Source organism: Bison bison, unplaced genomic scaffold, assembly GCF_000754665.1.
Source record: "Bison bison bison isolate TAMUID 2011002044 unplaced genomic scaffold, Bison_UMD1.0 scf7180017864299, whole genome shotgun sequence".
Taxonomy (NCBI): Eukaryota; Metazoa; Chordata; class Mammalia; order Artiodactyla; family Bovidae; genus Bison; species Bison bison.
The window spans coordinates 239,088-264,385 of record NW_011494871.1 but is presented as its reverse complement, the minus strand read 5'-3'; the positions used below and the strand labels follow the sequence as shown (position 1 = coordinate 264,385).

Genomic DNA, 25,298 nt, shown 5'->3' with positions numbered 1-25,298 from the left:
CATCACAATTTAATATAGTTTACATGCTAGTATTTTTAGTCATGACTATAAGAAAATTAAGTGGTTTTGTAAGTGCTAATCCTTTGCTGTTAATTTAAACTGATAGATGTCATACTTTCTTCACTCATAAGGGAGTATTAATTAGGTTAAAAAGCAGACTGCAGCAAATAATACTGATGTTTTAAAGAAAACTTTTCAAGCTTTGGTAGTCTCAGACATAAAATAATTGATAGTTTTCTCATTTGTTATATGTACATTTGTTTAGCAAATGTAGTGCTCTATCAGAGTCAATAATTGAGTGTTCCATTCTTAAGGAAGTAAAATGATTTTGATAATATTCTTGTTATATAGATTGCCTAAGTATTGTTAAATTTTAAATGTTTACTCAACTAAGATAGGACAGCTCTAAGTATAGATTGTTTTGCGTAGATGCGTTTAGCCCAGCACCTGCTGGTAACCAAGGTCCTCCTGCAATGATGGGTATGAATATGAACAACAGAGGAACTATTCCTGGCCCGCCAATGGGTCCTGGTCCTGCCATGGGGCCAGAAGGAGCTGCAAATATGGGAACTCCAATGATGCCAGATAATGGAGCAGTGGTAATGTATCATGCGCATTATTGTGATTATATCAGTAGTATTTACTTCTGCCCCAAAGGTAACTTCACACTTAACATAATTTGGCATCATTTGTTTTGTCAGTAAAGATCAGTGTCCAATGAAGAAAAGATAATATTATGAACTTAGATGTTGATTTATGAGAGGCAATTTTTTATTATCTCAAGAGTTAGGATTATGATCCACGGCATGCTTTTGTATATGAGTGTATGGCAGATGTATATGTTAATTACAGTCATTTTACAGTGATTTTCATTTGTATACACCTCTTACCACCATTCAGCGTACATTCTAGTATTTTGTGATTGTGTTCTTTTCCTCTGAATTCCTTACCTTTGGTGAGGTACGAAGCCCCAATATGTATGAAAACACAGTTTTCTGTCTTTTTAAAAAAAAATCACTTATGAGTAATTTCAGAGAATTTAACTGTAAAAAATTTTTCATTAAAGTTTTAAAGTATATTTTAAACATATTGATATTGCATTCTCACTAAATAGACTTAGAAATTTCAGTTACATTTACTACTAAATTTAGGCAATTTCATATCTTGGTTTGAGAGTGTGAAGATATCTTTGCCTGGGTTACATATTATAAAAATGTTTTTCAGTTGTACTTCATATTTTAAGTATCAGTGACAAGACTCATACCATTTTTCTTTTCCCTTAAAGTCTGTCACTATTTAAATGAGACTTTATATTGGTAAAACATTTTCTTATTTGGTTTTTGTTAATGGTTGTCCTAAGTAACATTAAGAAAGGGGAAATTAGTTGACTGTGTATTTGGGAAAGGAAGCTCAGTTCTGGAATAGAAGATACCATTACTGCTGAGAAAGAGAAGGTATTGCTGTTAAGACTCAGACCTGCCATCAGCTCTAAACCCTCTTGATCTCAGAGACACAAGCAGTGAATATGGGTCTTAGAACCGATGGATGCACTATTCTATTTTAAATTTTATTTACTTTAAATATAGTCCTTTAAGAATTTGGACAAACTGGATATGCCAACAGGCTTTTTAAATGAGTATCTACACAGATACCGAGGAAGTAACATAATACTGACTGTGATCAGATCCGGTGTTACATACTGATCAGTGTACCTGTGTCCTTCAGTGGAGGCTTATTTCGTAGTAAAGTGTCTGAGAGCTAGTAAAAACTTGTAAAAATACTTTGGTTAAAGTTTTGTGTAGCATGTAATCAGCAGAGACTTAGTAAAAGTAACTGGTCTGCTTTTACCTACCTCACACAGAAATGGTAACATTTATTTAAATGTCCCTCTTAGTCTTTTTCACAGTGGTATTTTACTACTGCTTATAGGGAGTTCTGTTCAACCTTTGCAATTATGATATGTAGTTATTACTGTGAAGTTTTTCAGAATACATAATTCGTGTTTAATTCTGCCTTTTGTTGACTTCTAAAAACTATTTCCCCAGTAATAGTCTTTACAGAAAAGCACCTTCCTTGAAAGTTTTCATGCTGAAATTATAACTGTGTTTATTTATACTTTCTATGTTAAATGCATTACTGTTGAAATTTTTATAATATTTACTGTGTTGGCCAAAAAGTTGGTTGGAGTTTTTCCATAAGATGGCACAGAAAAACCTGAATGAACTTTTTTGGCCAACCCAGTACTTCTTCAAACAATGTGATGCTGCTCCCCAGTTTTGTCTCTGATTTTTAAAACACAGTACGTTTATTAATTGAACTGTTACATGCAGTATAAACTTTAATGAAAGAGAGGGAGTTCCCTGGCAGTCTGTATTTAGGACTGTGTGGTTTCACTGCTGTGATCCTGGGTTCATTCCCTGGTCAGGGAACTAAGGTCCCACAAGCCACATACAGCATGGCCAAGTGAAAAATAAATACAAATAAAAAGAGAGATCAGAACAGTAAAATAATAACTAAGTTTAAGATGGCATTCACTTTGTAAAATCAGTTCGTTTTTCATGAAATTGGGGCATAGCATTAGCAAAATGTAACTCTTCATTCAGATGCTTCTTTTATTTTTTATTTTTAAAACATAGTAACTAATTAAATTGCTCCTTTCTTCCTTCTATGTGTGATCCTGATTCTGCTGGACTTTCTGCTGAACTTCATGACACCACCACTTGGGATTGTGCCAATTTTTCTTGTCACTTATATTTGGCGTGTTCCAAATGGACTTCACATTTGTTATGTGGTATTCTAGCACAATGATAGATTTCCGCAAGGACCACCGTCTCAGATGGGATCACCTATGGGTAGTAGAACAGGTTCTGAAACCCCTCAAGCACCGATGAGTGGCGTAGGTCCTGTTAGTGGTGGTCCTGGTGGTTTTGGTAGAGGGAGCCAAGGGGCCAACTTTGAAGGCCCTAACAAGCGTCGTAGATACTAAACAGTCTTTCGTTCATGACTGTTTAGAGGAGAAAAATAACTTTTACCTGTTACCTAGAAGAAAAGTTTTATTGTTATTGTATTTAGACTTTAAATTTTTTTTTAAATACTTGAAGTTTTTGTATTTTTCTTTATTCATAAGCTTTGTAGATTAGAATGGTAATGATGATACTCATCATTGTGAATGTTCAAATGTGTTTGTGACTTTAGCTAAATATAAGTATGCCACAGTACTGTGAATTTTGTGTAGTTAATCTCAATAAAGAAATCATCTTGGATAATTTTAAACTGTTATTAGTGGTATTCTCTTACAGTTTTATTAAACTTTGCTGTAACGGTAATACTTGGATTGCTTTAACTAACCCCAGCCATTTACAAATGACAATGATTTTCATTTGTGCAAGTTGCCCTGAAATAGGAGCTTAGTGAAAACTGATGTCAGTAAGGGGCAGACAGAGTAGCAAGTGGGGGAGGGCGGGTGTGGGGATTACACCTGTATGCACCATTGATGTCCTGTGAAATCAGAGTTGCTGTCTACATTTCATATAGATTCTGAATATTCAGATATTCTCAGGAGGAATATTAAGGATATCTTTGTCTTGTGCTGAGTTTTCCAAATAAATCTTTTGAATCTTGAAAAAAAATGTTTGAAGGCAAATCTCTTTTGCTTATAAAATATCTATTTTTAATCTTACCGGCTTTTATTTATTTGGTGTCAATATCTAGATCTTACTCTTTAAATTTTCTTTAAAATCAAACAATAAATAGCATTAGCTAGGATGTTAGTTGGGAATTTGCTGTAGTATTTAAAAGAAATTGGGCACTTCTTGAGCATGTTTGTTTCCAGAAATGTTCAAGGTAGCCTGACTCTGCAGGGCTATGAATGTTCAGGAGTCTCTCTGCAGTCAGACAGGCGAGGTGTGCTTGTCTCCGAGAAATATGGTTCATGTGGTGAGTGTTACAGCAATCAGATTAGATCTCTTTCCTATCAATTATGTTTTGAAGATTGATTTTCAGTAGTATGGAGAAACATCACATTAGGATTTTTATTCTAAAACAGTTCTCATTAAAAATTTTGTAAGTTAGCCATGTTTAATTTAAAATTACATTTGAGGAGTCATGTATTTAAGCCACAAATCTAAGGCATCAGGCATTGGTTGTAGCACAGTTACTTCTCACATAACATTTCAGTGTGTTACTATACCATGCTTTTAGCATTTTTCTGAAGAAGAATGTGTTTTAAAAAAGTGAGCAGTGTGTAAATATTACCCAGGCATGGTAATACCCATTTTTGCTGGAAGGCATCCTTTGAAAAAAGTTTGGTTACTTAAGATTGCATAAAAGCAGTTGACTATAAGGCATGCTTGAGATGCATGCTTTTGTATCAAATTTTTCTTATGTACTATTTTATGTTCTATTTTTTTAGACACAACAATATGGATGTAGTTATTTTCCAAAATTGGCAGCATTCTATTGTTTTTGGCAAATCTTTGAAAACACGATAAGGAGATTGTAAAATAATAGACTATTCTCATCACATTTTCTGTGAATGTGAGTTGGCAAGGGGTGTGTAATTTGTAATGTTTGTGACATTAATTGCAGCGTGGGGAGTTTTAACATCAGCTATAATTTTTAAGTGATATCTGCTGCACCTGAATATACCTTTCCTGTCATCGGTATTTTTATTCTTAAAATCTTTAGGTAATTTTTAGTATTGTATTTTGCTTCAAAACTGAATTAAAATTGGGAGAAACTTTGTCCTTGATGTTAATACCAAGCTAGCTTTGGCCAAGGCTGTGAAATTCCGTACGATTCACTCAAGAACATTTGAAACCATTGCACAAAGAGATGCCCTAATCTCAACATTCTAGTGTCCGGCTCATTCTGGCTCCAAGAACAGAGCTCTACACAGCTTTTTCCCTTCATCGAGAAAGTCCTTGTTCCAGTTCTTACCAAGTTTACCCTGGAAACAGCTTCTGAGTGAGTCAAGTGGAGCATCTGTGAACTCCTAGTTACTCAAGTTTTTAGTGTTTTTGTCCAGTTAAACAACTTTGTGGCTCAGTCATTATTTTTTCTTGTGGAAAAGTATGCCAAGGAAAACATTTGAATGCAATTTGCTTAAAACTTGTAGATATAAAAATAAAGAATAGTATTAGCTTTTCTAAATAAATGTGATTTTGTCATCCATGCTCCCATAATTCTTTTCTTAAAAAGATAATATGAAACAATATTAGTAGTATAACATCACAGTATTATGTTTCTTTTTGTGTAATGATTTGAAACACTGCATTTAAAGTCTACATGATTTAGGTTTCATATGCTGTTATTAATATGCACAAAATAAAATGAATATCCATGTTCCTAATTGTTTTATTTTAGTGATGTATTTTGTTAATTTCTCCGTTTTTATTTTGAGAATGAATGTATTCATTTTCTTCTTGACGTGATTCTGTCTTTAAAAAGCTATTGGTTAACTTGTATTTCATAAAGCTCAATTTGTTATTTTGAGTTTTTAGATTTTTATGCTTAAAATCAGTGCTGAGCATTCATTGGAAGATATTAAATATTTGTTTTGAATCCTACAATATCAGTAACATGGGAAAAATATTTGTTTTACCTAGAATTGCCATTTAATAGAACCAGAGATGATCAACAATGACAGTATCTGAATTGGATTTTGTTTCTCAAATACCTAATTGAATTATGCTATCACATTTTATTCAGAAATGTACCTGTCGAACATACAAGTTTCAGAAAGTTGGTGTTACATGTAAACTCTATAATAATTGCTAAATGTCACAGTGAATGGTTAATAGTCACATTAATGATTTGGGGGTGGGTTTATAATTACAAATTAGGTTATGAATGAGAGAAAGTACATAAATGTGTGATTGAATGGAGACGGTTTGTGGAAGAATGTGATAAATGTGTGTTTAAACCTCTAAAATTTTTGATATTTAGTGTCAAATGGTGCTAGTCAGAAATGAAAAAGATACCTTACTAGGGAAGAGTATGATACTTAAATGTGGGTTTTTTGGTATGTTAGGAGTTTTGTTACAATATGTAGTAGTATGTTTAACCATATTCGTGAAATTTGAGAGCATAACTGATTTTAAAGTCAGACTTACTTTTAAGAATAAGGCACATTCCTGACTCCTAGATTTCACCATTGTAAATGTTGCCCTGTCTTTTCCTTCCTAGTTGGTTAGATGCTCCTCCACAGGAACTCCTGGGGTCAGAGGAGGGGCTACTTCAGAGTAAGTAGCCAGGCCATCTCTTAAGTGGTACATGTAGCCCAGTATGGGTTATTTCATTGTAAACAAATAATGGTTAAATAAATTGACAGTAGTTTTACATTTTTCAAGAGCATTGTTTCCTTTCCAGTACCCTTCATTACTAAATTTTTAAAAATGGGAAACTGTAGTAGTATAAGATACTGGTTTTCTCCAGTGTGTATAATGAAGTATACACATACAGTTTCCTGATTGAATGTGGTTAAGTAATTTATAGAATGTCACTCTGGGAAAATGGTGAAGAATTTCACTATTTTTATAGAATCTGATTTTTTAAAAAGTTTTCTGATCTTTAAAATCAGGATTATATATTGTGTATTAGTTCTTTTAAAATCAATAGCACTATCTTCTGAGTATAGGAAAAAATATCTTGAAAGGGTCTTTGTTTCAAAGGGTCTTGATTACTGAATAATGTTATTACTGATTGAAGTTTGAATCTTACATGACTGAATATTTAAAGGTCCAAGTGCTGTGTTACCTTGGGAATATTATTTGACCTTTTGTCTTTTTCTATAAAATCGTGTTTAGATTATAAGTATCTTTAAGGATTCCTTTTGGTTGAAACCTATTATTAGGGTATATTTTTATTCACCTGGTGGAATTAGCAGTGTGTACTTTTTTGTTTTGAGATACTTTCAATATGATAAACTTTCATTTTCTAGATGAAGAATATCACATTTCTTAGAGTAATGTAGCCAGAGTTTGTAATGCATATTTAAAAGAATTCTTTTTCAAGTATATTGTATTATAGCTTAAATCAGTGTTGTAACTACCAACTCCTCTGTTCAGATTTTGTTGACTGTTCATTTAAAAATCTTCATTAAAATTACAGTTTGTCATCCCGAATTAAAGCAATGAGTTTCAAAAGAGATGGTATTGCTTCTAAGTAAAATGTCAAGTTTCAGGCAGTTCACTTCTGTGTAAAAATTGACTTGAATTGTTAGGATTAGGTAGAATGAAGTGTATATAATTTGAATACGTGAATTTTTCTTTCTACGTATTCTTTATATTTTTAAAAAGTATAAAAAATAAATGGTTTTAATTTACTCATTAAATACAAGGGCCCTGTGTTGATTGGTTCCGTAATAATGTAAGTGTACCATATGTCTTAAATGGCATGTTGTTGAAGGTTTTAGAATTGATATTTACACCTGGAATTTGTTTCCAGCTCTGAAATTGTCACTACAGGATCAAGTTCATTTTTATTGTGTGTTATACATCTCAGTTTAAGGTAAAATATATATATATATGAAATAATATAAAAAGCTGTAGGAATCTATAATGTTTCATGGCATATTTGTGAGTGGATCTTTAAGAAATAGTCTTTGAGTTCTGATGTCTTTTATGGGAAGTGTCAGTGAACCAGGCTTCTGTGAATGAAGCTTTGTGTATGTTTTATCCTTGCCGTGTTCTGTGCAAGTTATGTACATTTTTATTTTTGTATGCTTGTTTAAAAAATTATTTTCTGCAAATTATTCATATTATCTAATACATAAAAATAGACAAACCATCTTATTTCATTGTACATTTTGCCAGGATGATTTTAGTTAATTTCTTATCAAGGTATGTTTTAATTTAGATAATGTAAATTCATATAAAATATGATACATTGCTTAGATTTACAAGTGTGACTTTTTATGTACTAAACAGATGTTAAACAACTTCACATAGTGATTCTCTTTTAATAATTTCTGACCTTTTTAGTGTTATAAATAATAATAACTTGCTCAGTGGTTATTTAATCTATAATCTTTCTTTTTTTATGCCTGTGGTTAAAATATTTACATTTTTATGCCTGTGGTTAGAATATTTTAAACAGAATAACTATGAAGCCAACAGTTTAGCAAACTTAGCAAACTGGGTTGTGAGAAATAAATGGTGTGGTATCTAATACGAATATATCATTTTATGACAAAAAATGTTTATGGGAGCTCTGTCATTAAGAATTCACTATATTTGTTTATTTGTTGCACCAGTTATGTATTGAGAGGTCCTCTTGTATTTTGGACCCATCTCCAGAGCTGAGATACAACAGTGGGGGAAAAAATCCCTGCTATAAATTACAGTAGTCGTGGATGTCCTCTGAATTGATGGCTCTCAGGCTAAGTGTGCACTGGAATCACCTGGAGGTTCAGTAAAACAGACTTCTGGGCCCTACTCCAGAGTTTCTGATTCAGCAGGTCTCAGGTGGGGCTAAACAGCAGGCATTTGTAACAAGTTCCCAGGTGATACCCATATGTTGGGTCTGGGGACCCCACTTTAAAACCTCTTTTCTAAAGTGTTCCTCTGAAGAGGCACAGTAACTCTTTCAGTTGGTTGTTTTTGGTGGTGGTGGCATAGGGGATTGTCCTGGTACATTGTATGTTGAGTAGAACCCTTAGCCAATCGTTAAGAGAAACCAAAACACTCGTCAAGCTTTCCCAGGTTCTGCCAACTGGCAAGAACTGCAAAAAATCTGTTATTGTTATCAGGCTATGGCTTGGCTATTGAGTGCTGAGTCCTAAACATAATGCTCTTTTTGAAGTAGGATTTTATTATGTGTGTGTTCATAAACCTAGTTAGTTTAAGTGAAGGGGGCGTATAGAGAAATACACACTTTGAAATGTAAAGTTTTTTCACTTAACTGATTCTCAGCTATCCTTACCAGTATGAGGTTGAAACAGTGTAATAATTTGTTTTTGTGTCAGTGTATTTGAATGTGCTTGTGCCAGATGACCTGTGAAGGTGCTAGAAAACTGCTGATCTTTACTTCCCATCCTGGTGAATATGAATAGAATGATACTATTTTGATGAAATAATGGGTTTTGTAAGTGAGCTCACCTTTTGCTTTTCCAGATTGAGGGTGAAGTTTTGATAAATTATTTTTTCTAAGACCATGTGTATATTTACTAAATGTAATTTCTTTTGCTTTGCAGCTTCAATTTTTATTACGCACTTTAGTGATACCCATCTGGCAGTTTAGTAAATGAGAATTGTTAAATAATTTTAGGTAGAGTTATAACCTGCTTTGTGAGACCTTACAGTGATATATATGTATGCTACATATATTGATATATATGTATGCTACATATATTGATATATATGTATGCTACATATATATGTGATTTAAAAGTCTATTTAAAATTATATAGTATGTTGAAATAATCAAACTGGTTCATAATGAGAGCACATAGTTAATATACTGACAATAATTTCTTCCAAACAGTTGTGACTATGTTAGTGCAAAGAAATAATCGCCTGGTTTGCAGCCTTCTAAATATCTTGGAATATAGTTTCTAGAACATTGTGGTATATGTTAGTTAAGAATATCTGTGCAAAGCAAACAAGTGTGGAGACTTGTTTCTCCTTGTAATCCAGCTGTCTCCTAGGTGCCTCTCTGTCCTGCTTCCCACCAGACTAATAACCCTGACACCGTAAATCCACTTCGACCAAGCTTTTTTTTCTTTTATGAGCTAGAAATGGGTGTGGGTCCAGGAAGGAGTGTTAACTGTGGTCTAGAAAGTCGTCATATCCACAGACCCCATTAAGGAGTCAGATTCCTTGCTCCTTCAGAGTCCAGGACTTAAGAGGCTCAACTTCTATCCTAGGGTGGCTTGTTAACCTGTTTTTCAAACAGAAATTCTCATGCAGGTCAATGAGAGGAAGGCTTTGTTTCATACATCCTTTAAAGCAAATTTATATAGATTTCTAAATATATTTGTTTTTCCTGTTTAAATGTTTATTGCTAGTTTTCTTCAGCCAAGTCCTGTGGCTGGCAGTCCTTGAAAGTGAAAGTGAAGTTGCTCAGTCCTGTCTTGAGTCTTTACAACCCCATGGACTGTAGCCCACCAGGCAAGAATACTGGAGTGGGTTGCCATTTCCTTCTGCAGGAAATCTTCCTGACCCAGGGATTGAACCCAGGTCTCCCACCCTGTAGGCAGACGCTTTACCATCTGAGCCACCAGGGAAGTCCTTGGACATCTACAAAAGTCAGCGCTTAACTATTTTTAGGCATATGAATGCAGAAAAATGATAAATTTTGAAGAAGGAAACTGTCTTGGGTTTCTGTTTATAGTTTTTATATTACTGTAGTTTTTGGATTCAGACTTGACGTTTGCTTCTTACAGCCCCCCACCATTATCTTCCCAGGAAGCCATCAAAGTTTTATGATGTGTTGTTGCTATTTAGATTTATGCATAATGATTTATTAGGAAAATGTAAGAGACCTTGTTTTTTTGCTTGTTAGCTGTATATTATGGTTAATGGGCCTTTATCTTGAGCCATTAAATCATGTATATTATATGTAGGAGGAAGATCAGAAGTTCTTGGAAAATGACATGTTCCAAATTTGGGGGCTGTGAAGTACAATATAGAAAATACCTATTCAGATTCTTAATTTCTGCTTTGCAATGTAATGTGTTTATATTTCAGGAAGACTAAATATATATTCTAGTGTTTGTGCTTCAAGTGTTAGAGATAAGGTAAGCCAAGTTATTCAAATTATGATCTTTTAGACAATGACTGGATGATTTCTCTGGGTTAAAAATACAGATCTGATAATTTGAATTATCTTGTAATTAGTTGAACAATATGGAAGAACACTGCCTGACACAACATGTCCAGTCTTTTTTTTTTTTTGGTCATATCCATATAATACATATACTAAATAATTTAGCAACATGTAAACAAGACTGATTTCAGCAGTTGGATATTGGCAGTAGTGTCCCGCAGCCTGGGTACTGCAGAGACAGCTGTGCCAAAGACAGTCCTGCCTTCAGCTCTCTGGCATTTGCATTCTAGATCTGAAGACACTCAGTGACAGATAGTTGAGATGACTAGAGAAAATGATAGCTGTTTTATTAAAGGAGACTGGAAAATGACCATCTCAGGAGATAAAGGGACAGAACTCTCTTAAATGTAGTCTGTACTGATAAAACAGAATTGTGGTCGAGTGAGTGGTACAGTCAGTCCACGTGGTAGCTGCACTGTTCCATGTGGCGGCCACAGGTTGCTGTTGAGTCTTTGGAACAGGACTGGTGAGGCTGGGACTGGATTTTAATTGCATTATAATTAACTTAAATTCGGTTATCAATGCAGTAGTAAACATATTTGGGGTAATTTGGATATGTGAATTTACTTTTGCATCTTAAATTTAATGAAACCTAATACATAAGTATTGAAGAAAATTTGCCATTTGAAGTAGATGTGTAAAATAGACACAAAATTGCAGAGACTTAGTATGAAGAAAGAATAAACTATCTTAACTTTTCATATGACTACTTGTTGGATTGGTAATATTTTGGATATATTCAGTTAAATAAAGTTTACTATGAAGCTAATTTCATCTGCTGCTTTTTTTCCCCCTTCAATGTTGCTTTTATGAAATTTAGAATTTCTTTTGTTGTTTGCATTATTTTTCTTCTGGGAAATGCTGGTCTAGGATAGTAACTGTCAAATTCTGTTATTTTCCTTACATGATTGTAATCCTCGAATCCTGTTACATGGCCTGTAGTTATGAATCTGTTTATTTTTATCTTTTAAAAAGAATAACTTGAGGTTGAGGGTTTGCTGAGTGTATGCTCACTGTGAGGTGTCAGGGTGGGACAGCGTTCCTGTATGATCAGTTGGTGTTTGTGCAGGAGTGGCCAGCGCGGCTGAACTCCCAGTTCTCAGGAAGTAGCGACACACGTTTTACTCCCTTTACTTTTGTATATTATCTACCTGACACTTTCTTTATAAAATATTTACTCTTAACTCCTGAAGACACTTTGTCATGTAAGATTTCTCCTAAAACTTTGTGAAATTTTCTTCATTTATTTACTCCATTTAATCTAGGATGTCAGTTCTGAGAAAGTTAAGGACCTTATCTGTCAATTAGTGATATATTTTCAGTTCCTTGCAAGTCCTTACCAAATGTTTAGTGGATGAATGACACCAACTGTAAGACAGACTCTGTATTCACTAATGAGAATACAAAAATGAACAAAATACGGCACCTTCTTGAGATTAAGCAAACTATTAGGCCAGTTGATAGTAATGAAACAATTAGGAAGTGCTCTGGAAACCCAGAAGCGAATATCCACTCATGTTGGGAAGATTTCACTAAGATGATCATTTTTGAGCAGGACTTAAAGGTGAGTAAGTAAGTGCCCAGGGTAGACTTTTAGGTGGGAGTTGGAGAGAGGACTCTGGGGCAATGAGTAGTTAACAAGGAGCTATCCAGGGCCAGGAGTCAGGGTGGAGAAGTGAAGATTGCTAAGTTTTGAGTTTGAGGTGAGGAGGGGTCAGGACAGGAGTGGCTAGGTCATAAATGGAAAGACAGGTGACCACATAGACCATTGATTCCCTACCCCCACTCCCCAGCTACACTTGCTCCTTGACAGGATCTTTAGTATTTACGAGGGTTCTTCAGATTACAGCTAAGTATTTTACACATAGAGTGCAGTTTGAGATGACAGTTGGCTCTTGTGTCCCTGGATTCTGTATCCACATGTTCAACTAACAGTTGACTGAAAAGTGTGGGGGTGGGAGGGGTAGGGAATTGCAGAAAGTTCCAAAAATTGAAACTTGAATTTGTCATAGGCAACTATTTACATAACATTTATATTTGGTATTGTAAGTGATCTAAAGATACTTACCATATAGGAGGTATGATTTATATTCAAATGCTTTGCCATATTATAGTGGATTTTGGTGTTTTGAGGGGGTTCTGGAACCAGCCCCCCTGCGCATGCCCAGGGCTGGCTGCAGTAATCTGATGGGAGCAGGAGGTTAGGGTGCTACTGACCTTGCGGTGTTTGGTCTGAGTGCTGGGCCAGTGGTGATACTGTTTGCTGAGACATGGAAGGTAAGTGCTCAGGACTGGGCATGGGGTGTAGGCTGATTGAGGGAGAGAATGGCTGTCCACTGGGTTTTGTAATATTTTGGATTTGAGTTCCTACAGTGGTTTGTTGGGGTTTTAAAGACTGTATAAAGCTTCTCTGGTGAACAGTGACCTAGAAAGGCCTTGTCATTTATCACTGAAGGTGACTTAGTACACTTCATGCTGGTCGTGCTTTTACTGTCCCTCTTGCAGTTATTCTCCATATAATATCCTGCGCTTCCTTCTAAAAGGCTTCTACCCTGTGCCAGATGCAGTAGTTCTGTCTGAACAGAGCCCCTGCTGTCTTGTTGGCCATGGGCATTATTTGACCTGCTCTCTTGTTTCCATCCCACCATCCTTCTGCCCTTGCACACTGAGCCCTGAGATGGCACCTGTTTCCCTGGGTCTCTGAGGAGGACCCTTTCCCCACAGAACTAGACCACTTCTTCTCATTACTGTCACCTCATCAGTGTGTGGTGCTTGTTTGTCTGTTGTACCTGCCTTTTACTTATCTTTTATCAATGTTCCCAGTATCATGGCACAGTTGGTACTTCTATTTCTTGAACTGGTCTGAGGAGATACCCAAGAGGAAATGGCATAAACTTGAGAGTTTGCAGCTCATGTGTGTGGATGAGCCTCCCAGGTTGCTTATTCATTAAGTAGACAGTTTTTAAGCAGCTTTTGTCTTAGCCTGTGTGTAAATAATGAAGAAAATAGACTTGGTCTCTCCCTGCTGTGAGCTTGGAGTCTGGTGAATGGTGAGGGAAACGCGGTGAGAACTGGCAAGTTCTTAGCTGTCATCACAGTGGGGAGTTAGAGCAAGAAGAGGAGGCAGAACATTGAGCAAAGCCGCATGTGTAACAGAATTTGGGAGACTATATGCCCTTACATACATCTATAGAAATATGTCTAAAAAGAAAGAGTGAGGAGCTAGGAAAGAAGGGAGAATGTAAAGGGAGTGATTTGGGACGGACAGGGGAGCCTGGGGAGGCGAGGTTGCTGGTGTCAGTTCTAACTTAAAAAGGCTCTCACTGCAGTTTTGTGAGTGCCTGAGCTCCGTGCAGTGGAGGTTGGTGCCGGAGGAGCCCCAGGCATACATGAGAAAGGGCAGCAGGTTGCCATTGTCCTCTGCAGGGGAGTCTGGTGTTCTCTAATTGAGTGTCAATCAAAGGCTGCTGGTTTTTGAAGGTTCCGGTCTTGTTTTCCTGGCATTGGTATGACCTGGAGAGAAGGGGACAAGTGGGCCAGAACAGCTCTCAGGGAGTGTGATCGTCATGTGTAGTCCAGCGGACACAGATGGTGATGGTGATAATTCCTCCAGTGACTGAACTGTCAGGTGGCTCCGTGGTTATGGTTTCCAGGAGAAATAGTTCAGTAATGCTCTGTTTTGAAGGGAATAGTTGTTCTTCTCAGGCTTTGTTTAGTAAGTTGGGTATTGTATCAAAAAAGATTGAGATATTAGTTTGTGCAAATATTGGGAGGAGAAAAAGCATGTAATACGTAATTTGAAGAATTTTCTCTCTTTTGGTCTTTTGTGTTGTTAATTCCTATTATTCAAGGGTGAGTCATTATTCCATACCCTGATTAAGGCTGCTGGCTCCCTTTCACTGCACCCTGTTTTCCCTTGTTTGCTTCCATTATTGTGGTCTTTTGGTTAACATTTATTACTGTTCAGTTGGATGGCTTCTGGGGATTTTTAAAATTACTTACAGTCATTGTTTGCTTTTCTGGGTTCCCTTTGAGATGGTGTTTTGAAATGTTTATAGATTATATAGTAAACTTAACTGTATAGTGGTAATACTTAGTCCCTGCATTTTGGCTTCTGTAAGTCTTCTGACTAGGTGCTTTACGGTGAAGACAAATTTAATGTGGGCAGAGTATGAAGAGTGGGTGGGGTGCCACCACCTGGGAACCTGCAAGCAGCAGTTTTCTGTTTTGGGCTTTCTTTGCTCCTGACGTCAGAGCTGCTGAAAAGTTAGGAGATAAATGCAGTTGGAGAGGATCAAAAATTTTTTCTAGTTTACAATATAGTGCCATTTCAGGTAAAAATCAGAATGTTACAGTTGTGTGTATATTGTCCTAACTTCTAATGAAGGTCAAATATAATCACGTTGAGTTAGAGGTTTAATTTTTTTATATATATAGCAAATATGTAGTATTTGAAATACAAATATGTTTTAATACATTTATTTGAATTATGGTTCAATTTCCTGCCTTTATACTTACTAGTGTAGAAAGAGAATTGTTTTTTAAGACCAATTAATTAGGTGTTTGGACTATTTCAGTTTTTCATAAAATGTTCCCAGTGCCCTTTATCTTGAACATTTCCTCAGTTTCCCTTGCTTCTCATCGCTGTCTTTACGTGGCGCCTTCTGGAGGCTGGCCTTGTCTGCGCCCACCCGAGCTGTCAACAGCTGCAGCGGCCCTGGGCCCCTTGACGCTCCAGGGCTCTGCTGGATCCATGTGTTCCTCTTGGCATGTGCTCGGCAAGATCAGCATTAAGTGAACCCTGGACAGTTCATCGTGACTGTTAACTACAATTCTCTTCCAGTTTGTCCTTTACTAGTTCTTTTCTTCTGGACAGTGTGTGAGCGCACATACACTTACCATGGGTGCTAGTGCCACAGTGAATTTTGCTTTTTTTTTCTTTAAATGAATTTTATCACATCATGATGTAGGTATTAAAAATGCTAATTTAATGTAGACATTTTATTGCTGTCATGATACTTGGATATATGCTACTACTACATTTTTCAATAAAATAAATGATTTTTTAAAAATCGTATAGGGCTCACAAATGAATTGTAAGGGATCACATTATTGTTAGATGTGGATAAAGCCTAGGTATTCACTAGAAGTGGCTGGTGATTCTGAATCATTGGTTCCAAAGAAGGTCTATTAGCTCCATACGAAAAGGGTTTGCTTCATTTAAGGTCAAGGAGCCAGTGTTGGGTGGACACAAGGTGTTCATGTTTTTGAGCAACTTCAACTCTTGCGGTTCAAGTACAGCACAGGAACTAAAGTGCAGTGCAGGGACGGCTGGTGAACACCAGCAGGGTTGAGATTGGTCATATCTGCATGAATTGGGAAGCAGAAGGGAGAATTCAAGAGAGCATGTGTGAATACACAATAAGTCTTGGAGTGTTGTTATCAGGAAAGAGTGTACCTTGTGCTGGGCTTATTAGAGTGTGTGTTCATGTGAAATAATCACCTGCTGTGTGCACAGTTCAGTGGCAGTGCTGGGGACACTTGGCAACTTGGTACAGTACACATGAAACCTGTTCAGAATTGTTACAGGGAGTTTGGAGAAGAGAAATGGAAATAAGATAAACTAGTTGGGAAGGATATGCATACTATGAATGAGAAGGGAATGTTTTTGTTCAGGGCAGGAGGGTTAGAGGACCCTTCAGAACATAAGGGGAGAGTTACTTCATGAGTGTGTCCAAGGTTTGGGGAGGTAGAGATGTCCTAGTATTGTCTCCAGGGTGAGTTGCATCTTGTTTCGGGAGCAGGTGGTATCAAAGAGGACTCTGTATGAACAAAGCTATGTGAAGTGAGAAGTTAGCCAAAGTGAGAATGGAAAACTAGTCAGCTCTTACTCCATAATAACCACAAGGAATGTATTGGCAAGAGAGTAAGTCCTGAGATTTGTATCTCAAGGTTACCTGGATTGTGGAAGGACAACTTTGGTTAAACTCAGACTGCCAGCCAGACAGCTTGTTGAGATCAGGAAAAGGATTGGAGAGTAAAAGTAGGCATCAAACCAAGATATAGCATTGAATTACAGAATGATCAGAAGGTGGTGGTTAATTGAATGTTGGGGAGGTTATGTGGAAGAAAGGCAAGATTGACTGGTTTTGAACCCCAAGTCCGATATACCATTTTGGTGCCACCAACTTACAGGAACAGAGCAGTGAGGTCAGGATGGAGCTCTTCACGTTCTTGTGACATCTAGAAAGGGTGCTGAGTATGGAAAATCATTCAGCTTAGGAAATGATCTTGGCTTGAGAATTTTGACAGTCATCAACAGTGAGCACCAATTGATAAAGTGTGAAGCAGATAGTTGACCAGTGCACATGTATATAGTTTAGGGGCTGATACACCCTTCACACATCTCTGTGGATGTTTAGGTTTTGAACTTGAAGGCTTTGGTGAACTGAGTCTTATACTGGAATACAGCTAAACCTTTAAGGCTCCATAGAATACTGCCATTGTATTCATTAGAAATGCACACTTAAATAACTTACTTAATTCATACTTGGTTAATGGCCAGCATTAGACAGTGTGGAAACCAGAGGTGGAATAAGCCCTGTTTAGTGCAGGCTGTGTATTGTAGCAGCATTCAAGTCCTTGGAGACCTGGAAATTCTTTGTCACACCATTGTGTATTAGAAAGCATTAACATCTCATAAGGAGAAGGCAGTGGCACCCCACTCCAGTACTCTTGCCAGGAAAATCCCATGGATGGAGGAGCCTGGTAGGCTGTAGTCCATGGGGTTGCACAGAGTCGGACACGACTGAGTGACTCCACTTTCACTTTTCACTTTCATGCATTGGAGAAGGAAATGGCAACCCACTCCAGTGTTCTAGCCTGGAGAATCCCAGGGACGGGGAGCCTGGTGGGCTGCCGTCTATGGGGTCGCACAGAGTCAGACACGACTGAATCAACTTAGCAGCAGCGACATCTCATAAAAATCAAGAGGCCTTCAAATACTATTGATGCATAAACTAATTCAGTATATTGTGAGTTTTTGAATAATATGTATCTAATACACAAACACGGAGATCCAGATTGGTGCACAGTGAAACTTTCTTGCTACTGTCTACACATCACCCAGTTTCTCTGTCCAGGAGCAGCCATGGTCACAATTTCTTGTGCATCCATCTGGAAGGTTTTGTGCATTCACAGGCATGTTTGTTTACATTCTAAATACATATGCAAGCAACTACACACTCCTATTAATCATCTCACAATATTCTATTTTCAGTGTTCTAAATGATCCCTCACTCTTCTTATACTTATTGGTAGGTCATAGGTGTGTGTACCAGATCTTTTGGGGATAGTGTTTCATTGATTCTTTTTTTTTTCCCCGTTATATGCTTTGTAGCATGTTGTTGGGTACACAGAATAGAGACTGTGTGTGACTATGTCTGTAGGACATAGAGTACTAGGCCATAGGGTATGTGTGGTTTTGGGGTCTTCTTTTTTTTCTTTTGATTGTGCTGGGTCTTTGTTGCTATGTGGACTTTTTTTCTCTAGTTGTGGTGCTTGGTCTCCTCATTGCGGTGGCTTTTCTTGTTGAAGAGTATGGGCTCTAGGGCATGGGCTTCAGTAGAGAACATAGGCTCAGTAGTTGTGGCACAGGGACTTAGTTGCTTCGTGGCATGTGGTATCTTCCGAGATCAGGGAATGAACCCATGTTTCCTGCATTGGCAGGCAGATTGTTTACCACTGAGCCACCAGGGAAGCCCAGGTATGTGTGTTTTTAATGTTTTTTTTTCAGATGCTGCCTGTCCTTATTGTGGACAGTGGCAACTTAACGTTACCCCCAGCAGTCCTTAGCTGAGGGCATAAACTCAGTAAATGTCATATGTTGATAGGAAATAATGGCATCTTTGCAGGTGATGGTAAAAGTCTTGGAAGAGAAATTCTGTGATTGAACTGGGGAGAGCTAATGGGTCAGTGTATTAACAGTGGTGTGCTTGACTTGAAGTTCACTTCTTAAATAGCATGAGTAGGAAGAACTGGGAATTCTTTATTCTAGAAGAATCCTCCCTCTCTTTGCTGTTGTTAAAATTTCACTTTGAATTTAAAATCTGATATTACTTGGAAATACTGGAGGGGGAGATATACTTCATTTATAAGCCAAAAAGGGTGGAGTCCCTAAGCTATATTTTAAGTTTTGTGTAAAATTAATAAAATGTTTAGAAACGCTTATGTTCATTCCCAAAAGATTGCAGTTTGTTATTCAATGAATTATTATATAAATTTAACATTGTATAACAACGTGAAATGACTTTTTTAATTAAAAATTTTCTGTCTCTTAAGGTAGTAATAATTACATGTATGTTGTATACCCAAGGACTGAGTAGTTTGCTCTTTGAAACATTGGAATGTCCTTGGTCACAGGTCACTTTCCCAGTATCTACTGTCATATGAGTGTTCTCTCCATGGTGTTTGTTCCCTTATGCGTGGTGGTTATTAGTGCAGGTGAGCAGTGTTCTTGAACATGTGGTGTGGCCTTGCTGGTGCTGGGGCTGCAGCTGGGATCCACATCACTGGGGGTGGTGGGAGGGGGCGGGTTGTCCACTTAGCCAGGACAGCCCCGGAGGTTTTCCTGAGGAGAGGTGGCAGCTCTTGAGCTGATATGAATGACAGGAGGAGGGGGCTTGGGAGGTTAGAGGTTGAAGGTGAGCCCTGTTCAAGCTGAGGGGTACCATTTATAGCAAGGAAGGGACTGTGGCTGGAATTGAGTGAACCGAGGGTTCTTACCCCTCTTTCCTCCCATTTTTGTCTGACTGAAGCCCTCAACCATCCCATTCAGTGAAATTTTAGCACCACAGATAGCTGTTTGTGTATTGTATTTGTGCTTTATACATAAAATTTAAAATTTTTGCTGACCAACTAATTTTCTCACTCTTGGGAACAGTTCTGGCCTATTGAGAACACAAGTCTAGAGCCACGTATGTGGAGGCCACGAGACTCTTACTTGAAATGAGAAGCCAGAGAAAAGGCTTGGGCTGGGCCGGGCAGTGATGTGACCTGGTTTGTGCTAACAAAGGTCCAAAGCTATGGTTTTTCCAGTACTGATGTATGGATGTGAGAGTCGAACTATAAAGAAAGCTGAGTGCTGAAGAATTGATGCTTTTGAACTGTGGTATTGAATGAAGAATACTCTTGAGAGTTCCCAAGCAAGGGGATCCAACCAGTCCATCCTAAAGGAGATCAGTCCTGAATATTCATTGGAAGGACTGATGCTGAAACTGAAACTCCAATACTTTGGCCACCTGATGTGAAGAACTGACTCACTGGAAAAGACCTTGATGCTGGGAAAGATTAAAGGTGAGAGGAGAAGGGGACAACGGGATGAGATGGTTGGATGGCATCACCGACTCAATGGACATGAGTTTGAGTAAGCTCCAGGAGTTGGTGATGGACAGATAAGCCTGGCATGCTGCTGTCCATGGGGTCGCAGAGTTGGACATGTCTGAGCAACTGAACTGACCTGACCTGAAAGGCTTGTAGCAGCTGATGAAGGACTTGACTGAAGGAGAGCCCAGGATGCAAGCAACAGGCAGACCAATGACAAGTAAAGAGAAGGGAAGGGGAGCTGGGCTTGGTCCACATAGGCTTTCGATGACTCAGATGCAGTGGGCTCAGCTTTGATGGTCATCAGAGGTGTCTACTGTTGAGGGGAGCTCATCTTTGGGCCTCAGTGAGGTTTAGCCAGGAAACGACAGAGTGTGTGGAGTCTGATTTTCATCCTTGAAGCCATTTAAATTTTCTATTTTTCAGTCACTTGGATGTAGCTAGATGATCCCACACACACAAATTGAGAATGTTCAAAACTCCAGATTTGTTTCAACTTTTTGTTTTGTCTCAGCAGGAACGTGCCCCTATATCTTGTGCCTTTTGTTCCAGACTTTTCTGGGACGGGAAAAGGGGGAATCTGTTTAAAAGCCTGCCTTCTCTTTTGTTGTTTTACCGCAGTAGCAGTGTTCATGCATTAGTACGTGTACAGTTTAAGTTGAATACTGTTTGGAGTAAAGTGGTTCTGGAGCAGTTTATGGAGGGACACTGGTATGAGTTGAGGCTCTTACGGGGTTCTTGCTGCCCTGCCCACCTCGCTTTGTGAAATCAGTTAGCAGGCAACTTTCTAGGCTCTCACTGGAGTTCTTGGAAGTCACAGTGAGATATTTTTAATATGTCTTTATAAGTCCTCATGGTGACCAAAAAGGGGAAATACGATAGCATATATAGTCTAAAAAGGTACTCAAGGGAGTGCCGAAGTGCCCACACATTTCTGTAGTTCCTGTGGTGCTTTGTGAAGGGTTGTGGAGTCGTTGGCCAAGTGGTGGGACATCAGGCAGCCCTCCTAGCATTTGCTGAGGTGAGCATGTTGCATGTTCAGATGTTGTGGAGACATAAAAAGTTTGAGAAATGAGATTTATGATGGATGATTTTATGTTTAAAAAAAAAAAAAAAGCCTTGTTTTAATGTTTTCTAGTCATCTAGTTTGCAGAGTGTGAATTTCTCAAACTCCCCAATAATCAAAAAAATTTTGTGCTTTTAAAAAATGTGACACAGGATTTTTAAAAATCTCTCCCATTTTTAGACTTTTCAGCCCCCCCTTCTTTTTTTCTTCTGAAGAAATGGTTGGAATCTTGTGCAGTGCTTATGAACAGAGCATTAAGACATTTAACCACCTCAGTGTATTGAGTTGGCCAAAAAGTTCATTTAGATTTTTTTCTGTAAGCTATTATGGAGAACCCAAACAGACGTTTTTTTCGCCTGCCGAATTTTCAGGGAAATACTGTTTGGGACACACTTAATTCAGCAGTTCCCGTGAGAGGGGCTTGGTAGGTGGCACCCAGAGTGAAAGAGTGTCTCTGAGATGGTGACCTTCCAGCCACCTCACTAAGGTTGCTCAGCACCTATTTCCACCTTGTATTTAAGTAGATGATCAACTCACAACAGTGCACATTAAACTTGTTTGATGTTTTGGGGTTGCAAGAGAGTCGGACACAACTGAGCAACTAAAGAACGACGTCTCCTAAGTACAGCATTGTGATATTATTCACTGCATATGAATGTGTAATGGGTTCTGCAAGAAATGCTTTTCCTAGTTTGTTCATTTACATGGTATCTTCAATGTTAAATGCTGTGTTTAAGTGGTTTGAAGTATATGTTGAAATAACTGTTGACTGTCATTTGATAGTTCATTCTATTTCCTTTTCATTATATGTGAACATGGTTAATTTGTGAAGTAACTACTGTGGGATTCTTTGTGACAGTAATGTATTTGGAATATTGAATTTTTAAAGAAAACAGTGGAGGCTGAACAAGTAATGTCATCTTGAGCAAAAAACACAGTTTATTGTTGCTGTAGCTGAACTTGCTTTTAAAACTTAACCTGAATATACGACCACAGAGGCTGGTTTTCTTTGGCTTTTTTGGGGAGGGCACTTGAGAAATACTATCACAACCCGATAATGCTGCTGGGCTTTTTCCCTTTAAAATTTCATTTTTTTGCTGTGCTGAGTCTTCCTTGCTGCATGTGTTTTTTTTTAGTTCCAAAGAGCAGGGGCTGTCCTCCAGTTGGAGTGCATGGGCTTCTCTGTGGAGCACAGGCTCTGGCGTGCGTAGGCTACAGTAGTTGCAGCTTGGGAGCTCCGGTGTGTGGTACAGGGGCTTAGCTGCCCTGAGGCATGTGGGTTTTCCCAGACCAGGGGTTGAACCGGTGTCCTCTACATTGGCTGGCAGATTCTTAACTACAGGACCATCAGTAAAGTCCCTGGATTTTTTTTTTTTTTTCCACTTTTGTTTTGAAGAGTTTTGGTTTCTTTGTTTTGGGTTTTTTTTTTTTTTTTAACTTAAAATGCCTTGTAGGAATTTGGAAACATAATTAAGTTTGACAATTTTCAGTGGTGTTTTTCAATTCCAAGGTCTTTCTTTCTCTCATGACAATCGATTTTGCACATATGGCAGACACATACAAATCTGGGCTCTTCATAAAACTGCTATGAATGTTCTTCTGCAAATTAGTTACACATTTCATTTTTCATGGGGAAAATACCTAAGGGTGGAGTTGCTGAGTGTTGCGTATGAAACAGCCAAGCAGTTTTCCAGAGTTGCTTGGCCTTGCAGCCCGAGCAGTGATGATGCCTACAGCTCTGTATCCATGCCAGCATCAGTCCTGTTGGTATTCACTGTTGAGATGCAGGCACATTATGTTTCCCTAGTAACTTCTCATGTTGATTATCTTTTCAGATAGTTTTGGCCATTAAGGTACCTTTTTAGTGAAGCACATTTGCCTTTCTTTTACCATACTTTTAACTGCTGTTTACAACTAGGTTGTGTAAGTTTCATTACTAGTTGATATAAAACTCACTGATCTGTGTATATAACCTATGAGATAATATATATGTATATTTTAAGTACAGATAGCTTTTAGAATTCTGAAAAGCCAGATGATGTTGGGAATCCAAAATTGAATGTTTTTATTACATATTTTTGTATAATGCCAGCTGAAAGATGAAACTTATTAGTTGAAAAAATCTTACGGTGTGATATCTTCTGTCATGATAACATGGGTGGAAGATCCATGAACCTGATAGAAAGTCAAAGCCTTAGAGTTTTTAAGTTTTATTGCAGATTTTCAATCCAGAAGTCATGAAAATTAGAGTCATGTTGAAAAAATGTCTACCTTCTGATGAATTCAGTCAATTTAAGGTGTATTTTCTTGTATCATGTGTTCATCAATTGAAATTGTATTACATCAAAAAGCAGGAAGAACTTGTAAATATATATATTGTTATGTTTTTAACAGATTTACTGCTTTTACGTTTTCTTGGAAAATAATGACTTCTGAATTTTTGGTATACTGTTCTCTTAATCACAAACTATTTCTCTATTATCTCTGAAGACATAGTCTTTGTTGCTTAAAGAGAATGTATTAGGTAACAGAATGAGATTACTTCAGTAAAGAGTACAGTACATATTTTGCCTATTGTAAATTGCCTTTGGTTTATTGTTTTTGTGGCCATTATTGTGGTGTCTTTGCCATCAAGGCCGAGGATCATGTTTGGTTCTGCATAAGATCACAGAGGGTGACAATCATGAGGATGTCCCCTTCTCCATAACTACGAACTTCAGAATTTCTCAGAAGGCGTTTGCGAGCTTGCTAATAAAGAATGTGATTCCTTTATGGTTCAATACCACAGGAGTCTGCTCCAGAGGAGAACATTACCTTTGGGGGTGATTTCTGGCAAGGTATTATTTTTCACCATGAGCCATTATTAAAATCCTGTTTATTCAGTTTTTACAATTCATGTGTTGTAATTGGAAAAGCTTTGTAGAGTATTCCTCAACCTCCATACTTGTTGAATTATGTAGTATTTATCTTCCATAGTAATTTCTTGCAATGTACTATTATTTATATGTAATTTATATAATAGACTATGTAATAATGATTGACTTGTATTAACTCAGCGGAAAATGAGAATGTGAGTACTCAATCTCATTGGTACATAGTTGACTGTTAAGAATATGCCTTCTGTATTTTTAATGTTTGTTTCTTTGAGAAAAGTCATCAGAAAAGTACATGTGGTATCGGCCATTCACATTTCTGACTATGTGAAAAAAATCTTACGGTGTGGTTGGAGTCATTTTTGTTTTCACTGTTACCAGCCATTTCAGATGTACTGGAATGGAATGTAAAATCAAACATTAATTCTCACACAGCTTTTTTTTTTTTTTTAAAGTAACTCTGCCTATGACTTAAAAAAATATGTATTTATGGGTGCTTTGTGCTGGCAAGTGGGGGCTAGTCTTCGTTGCAGTACTCGGACTTCTCATCGTGGTGGCTTCTCTCTTGAAGCACGTGGGCTCAGTATTTGTGGTACGAGAGCTTAGGTGCTCTGTAGCATATGGAATATTCCCAGACCAGGGATCAAACCTGTGTGCCTTGCATTTGCAGGCAGATTCCTATGCACTGTGAAGACCTTACAAAGTTCTGACTGAGCCTTTTATCCTAAAATTAAAAACGGACCACGTTTGTCACATAGTTTTTGTATAGTTACAGCTTCAGGTTTTAGTTAAAGACTTTTCCTAGGGAATTCTCTCGCAGTCCAGTGGTTAGGACTTGGCAGTTTCACTGACGGTCCTGGGTTTGTTGTTTGGTTGGGGAACTAATTTCCCACAAGCCTTGTGGCACTGTGAAAAAAATTATTTTTATTTAAATACAATTTTTGGTTGATCTTCACATTTTGAATATTCCTCAGGATCAGAACATATTAAAAGTATATCAAACTTCTACATCTCCTCAGATTCCTAACTCTAAATTATGAGCATCACTGAATGGATGTGGGTAGCAGGACACCTGTGTGTGTCTTACTGGTATTGGTTACAACCCAGTGCAGAGTAAATCTGGCCACATTTGGTATGAGACTACGTCATTA

At 37.6% G+C, this 25,298-nt stretch overlaps 1 protein-coding gene across 1 annotated transcript in view; it reads left to right on the top strand.

Annotated features, from left to right (window-relative positions):
* Nucleotides 1-10,103, top strand: part of PSPC1 (paraspeckle component 1) — a 57,740-nt gene extending 47,637 nt beyond the window's left edge. Inside the window, exons 8-9 of the mRNA XM_010851239.1 lie at nt 430-599; nt 2,801-10,103. Coding sequence (XP_010849541.1) covers nt 430-599; nt 2,801-2,986 — 356 coding nt within the window. The 3' untranslated portion in view covers nt 2,987-10,103. The remainder of the gene's footprint in view (nt 1-429; nt 600-2,800) is intronic.
* Nucleotides 10,104-25,298: the final 15,195 nt, after the last annotated feature.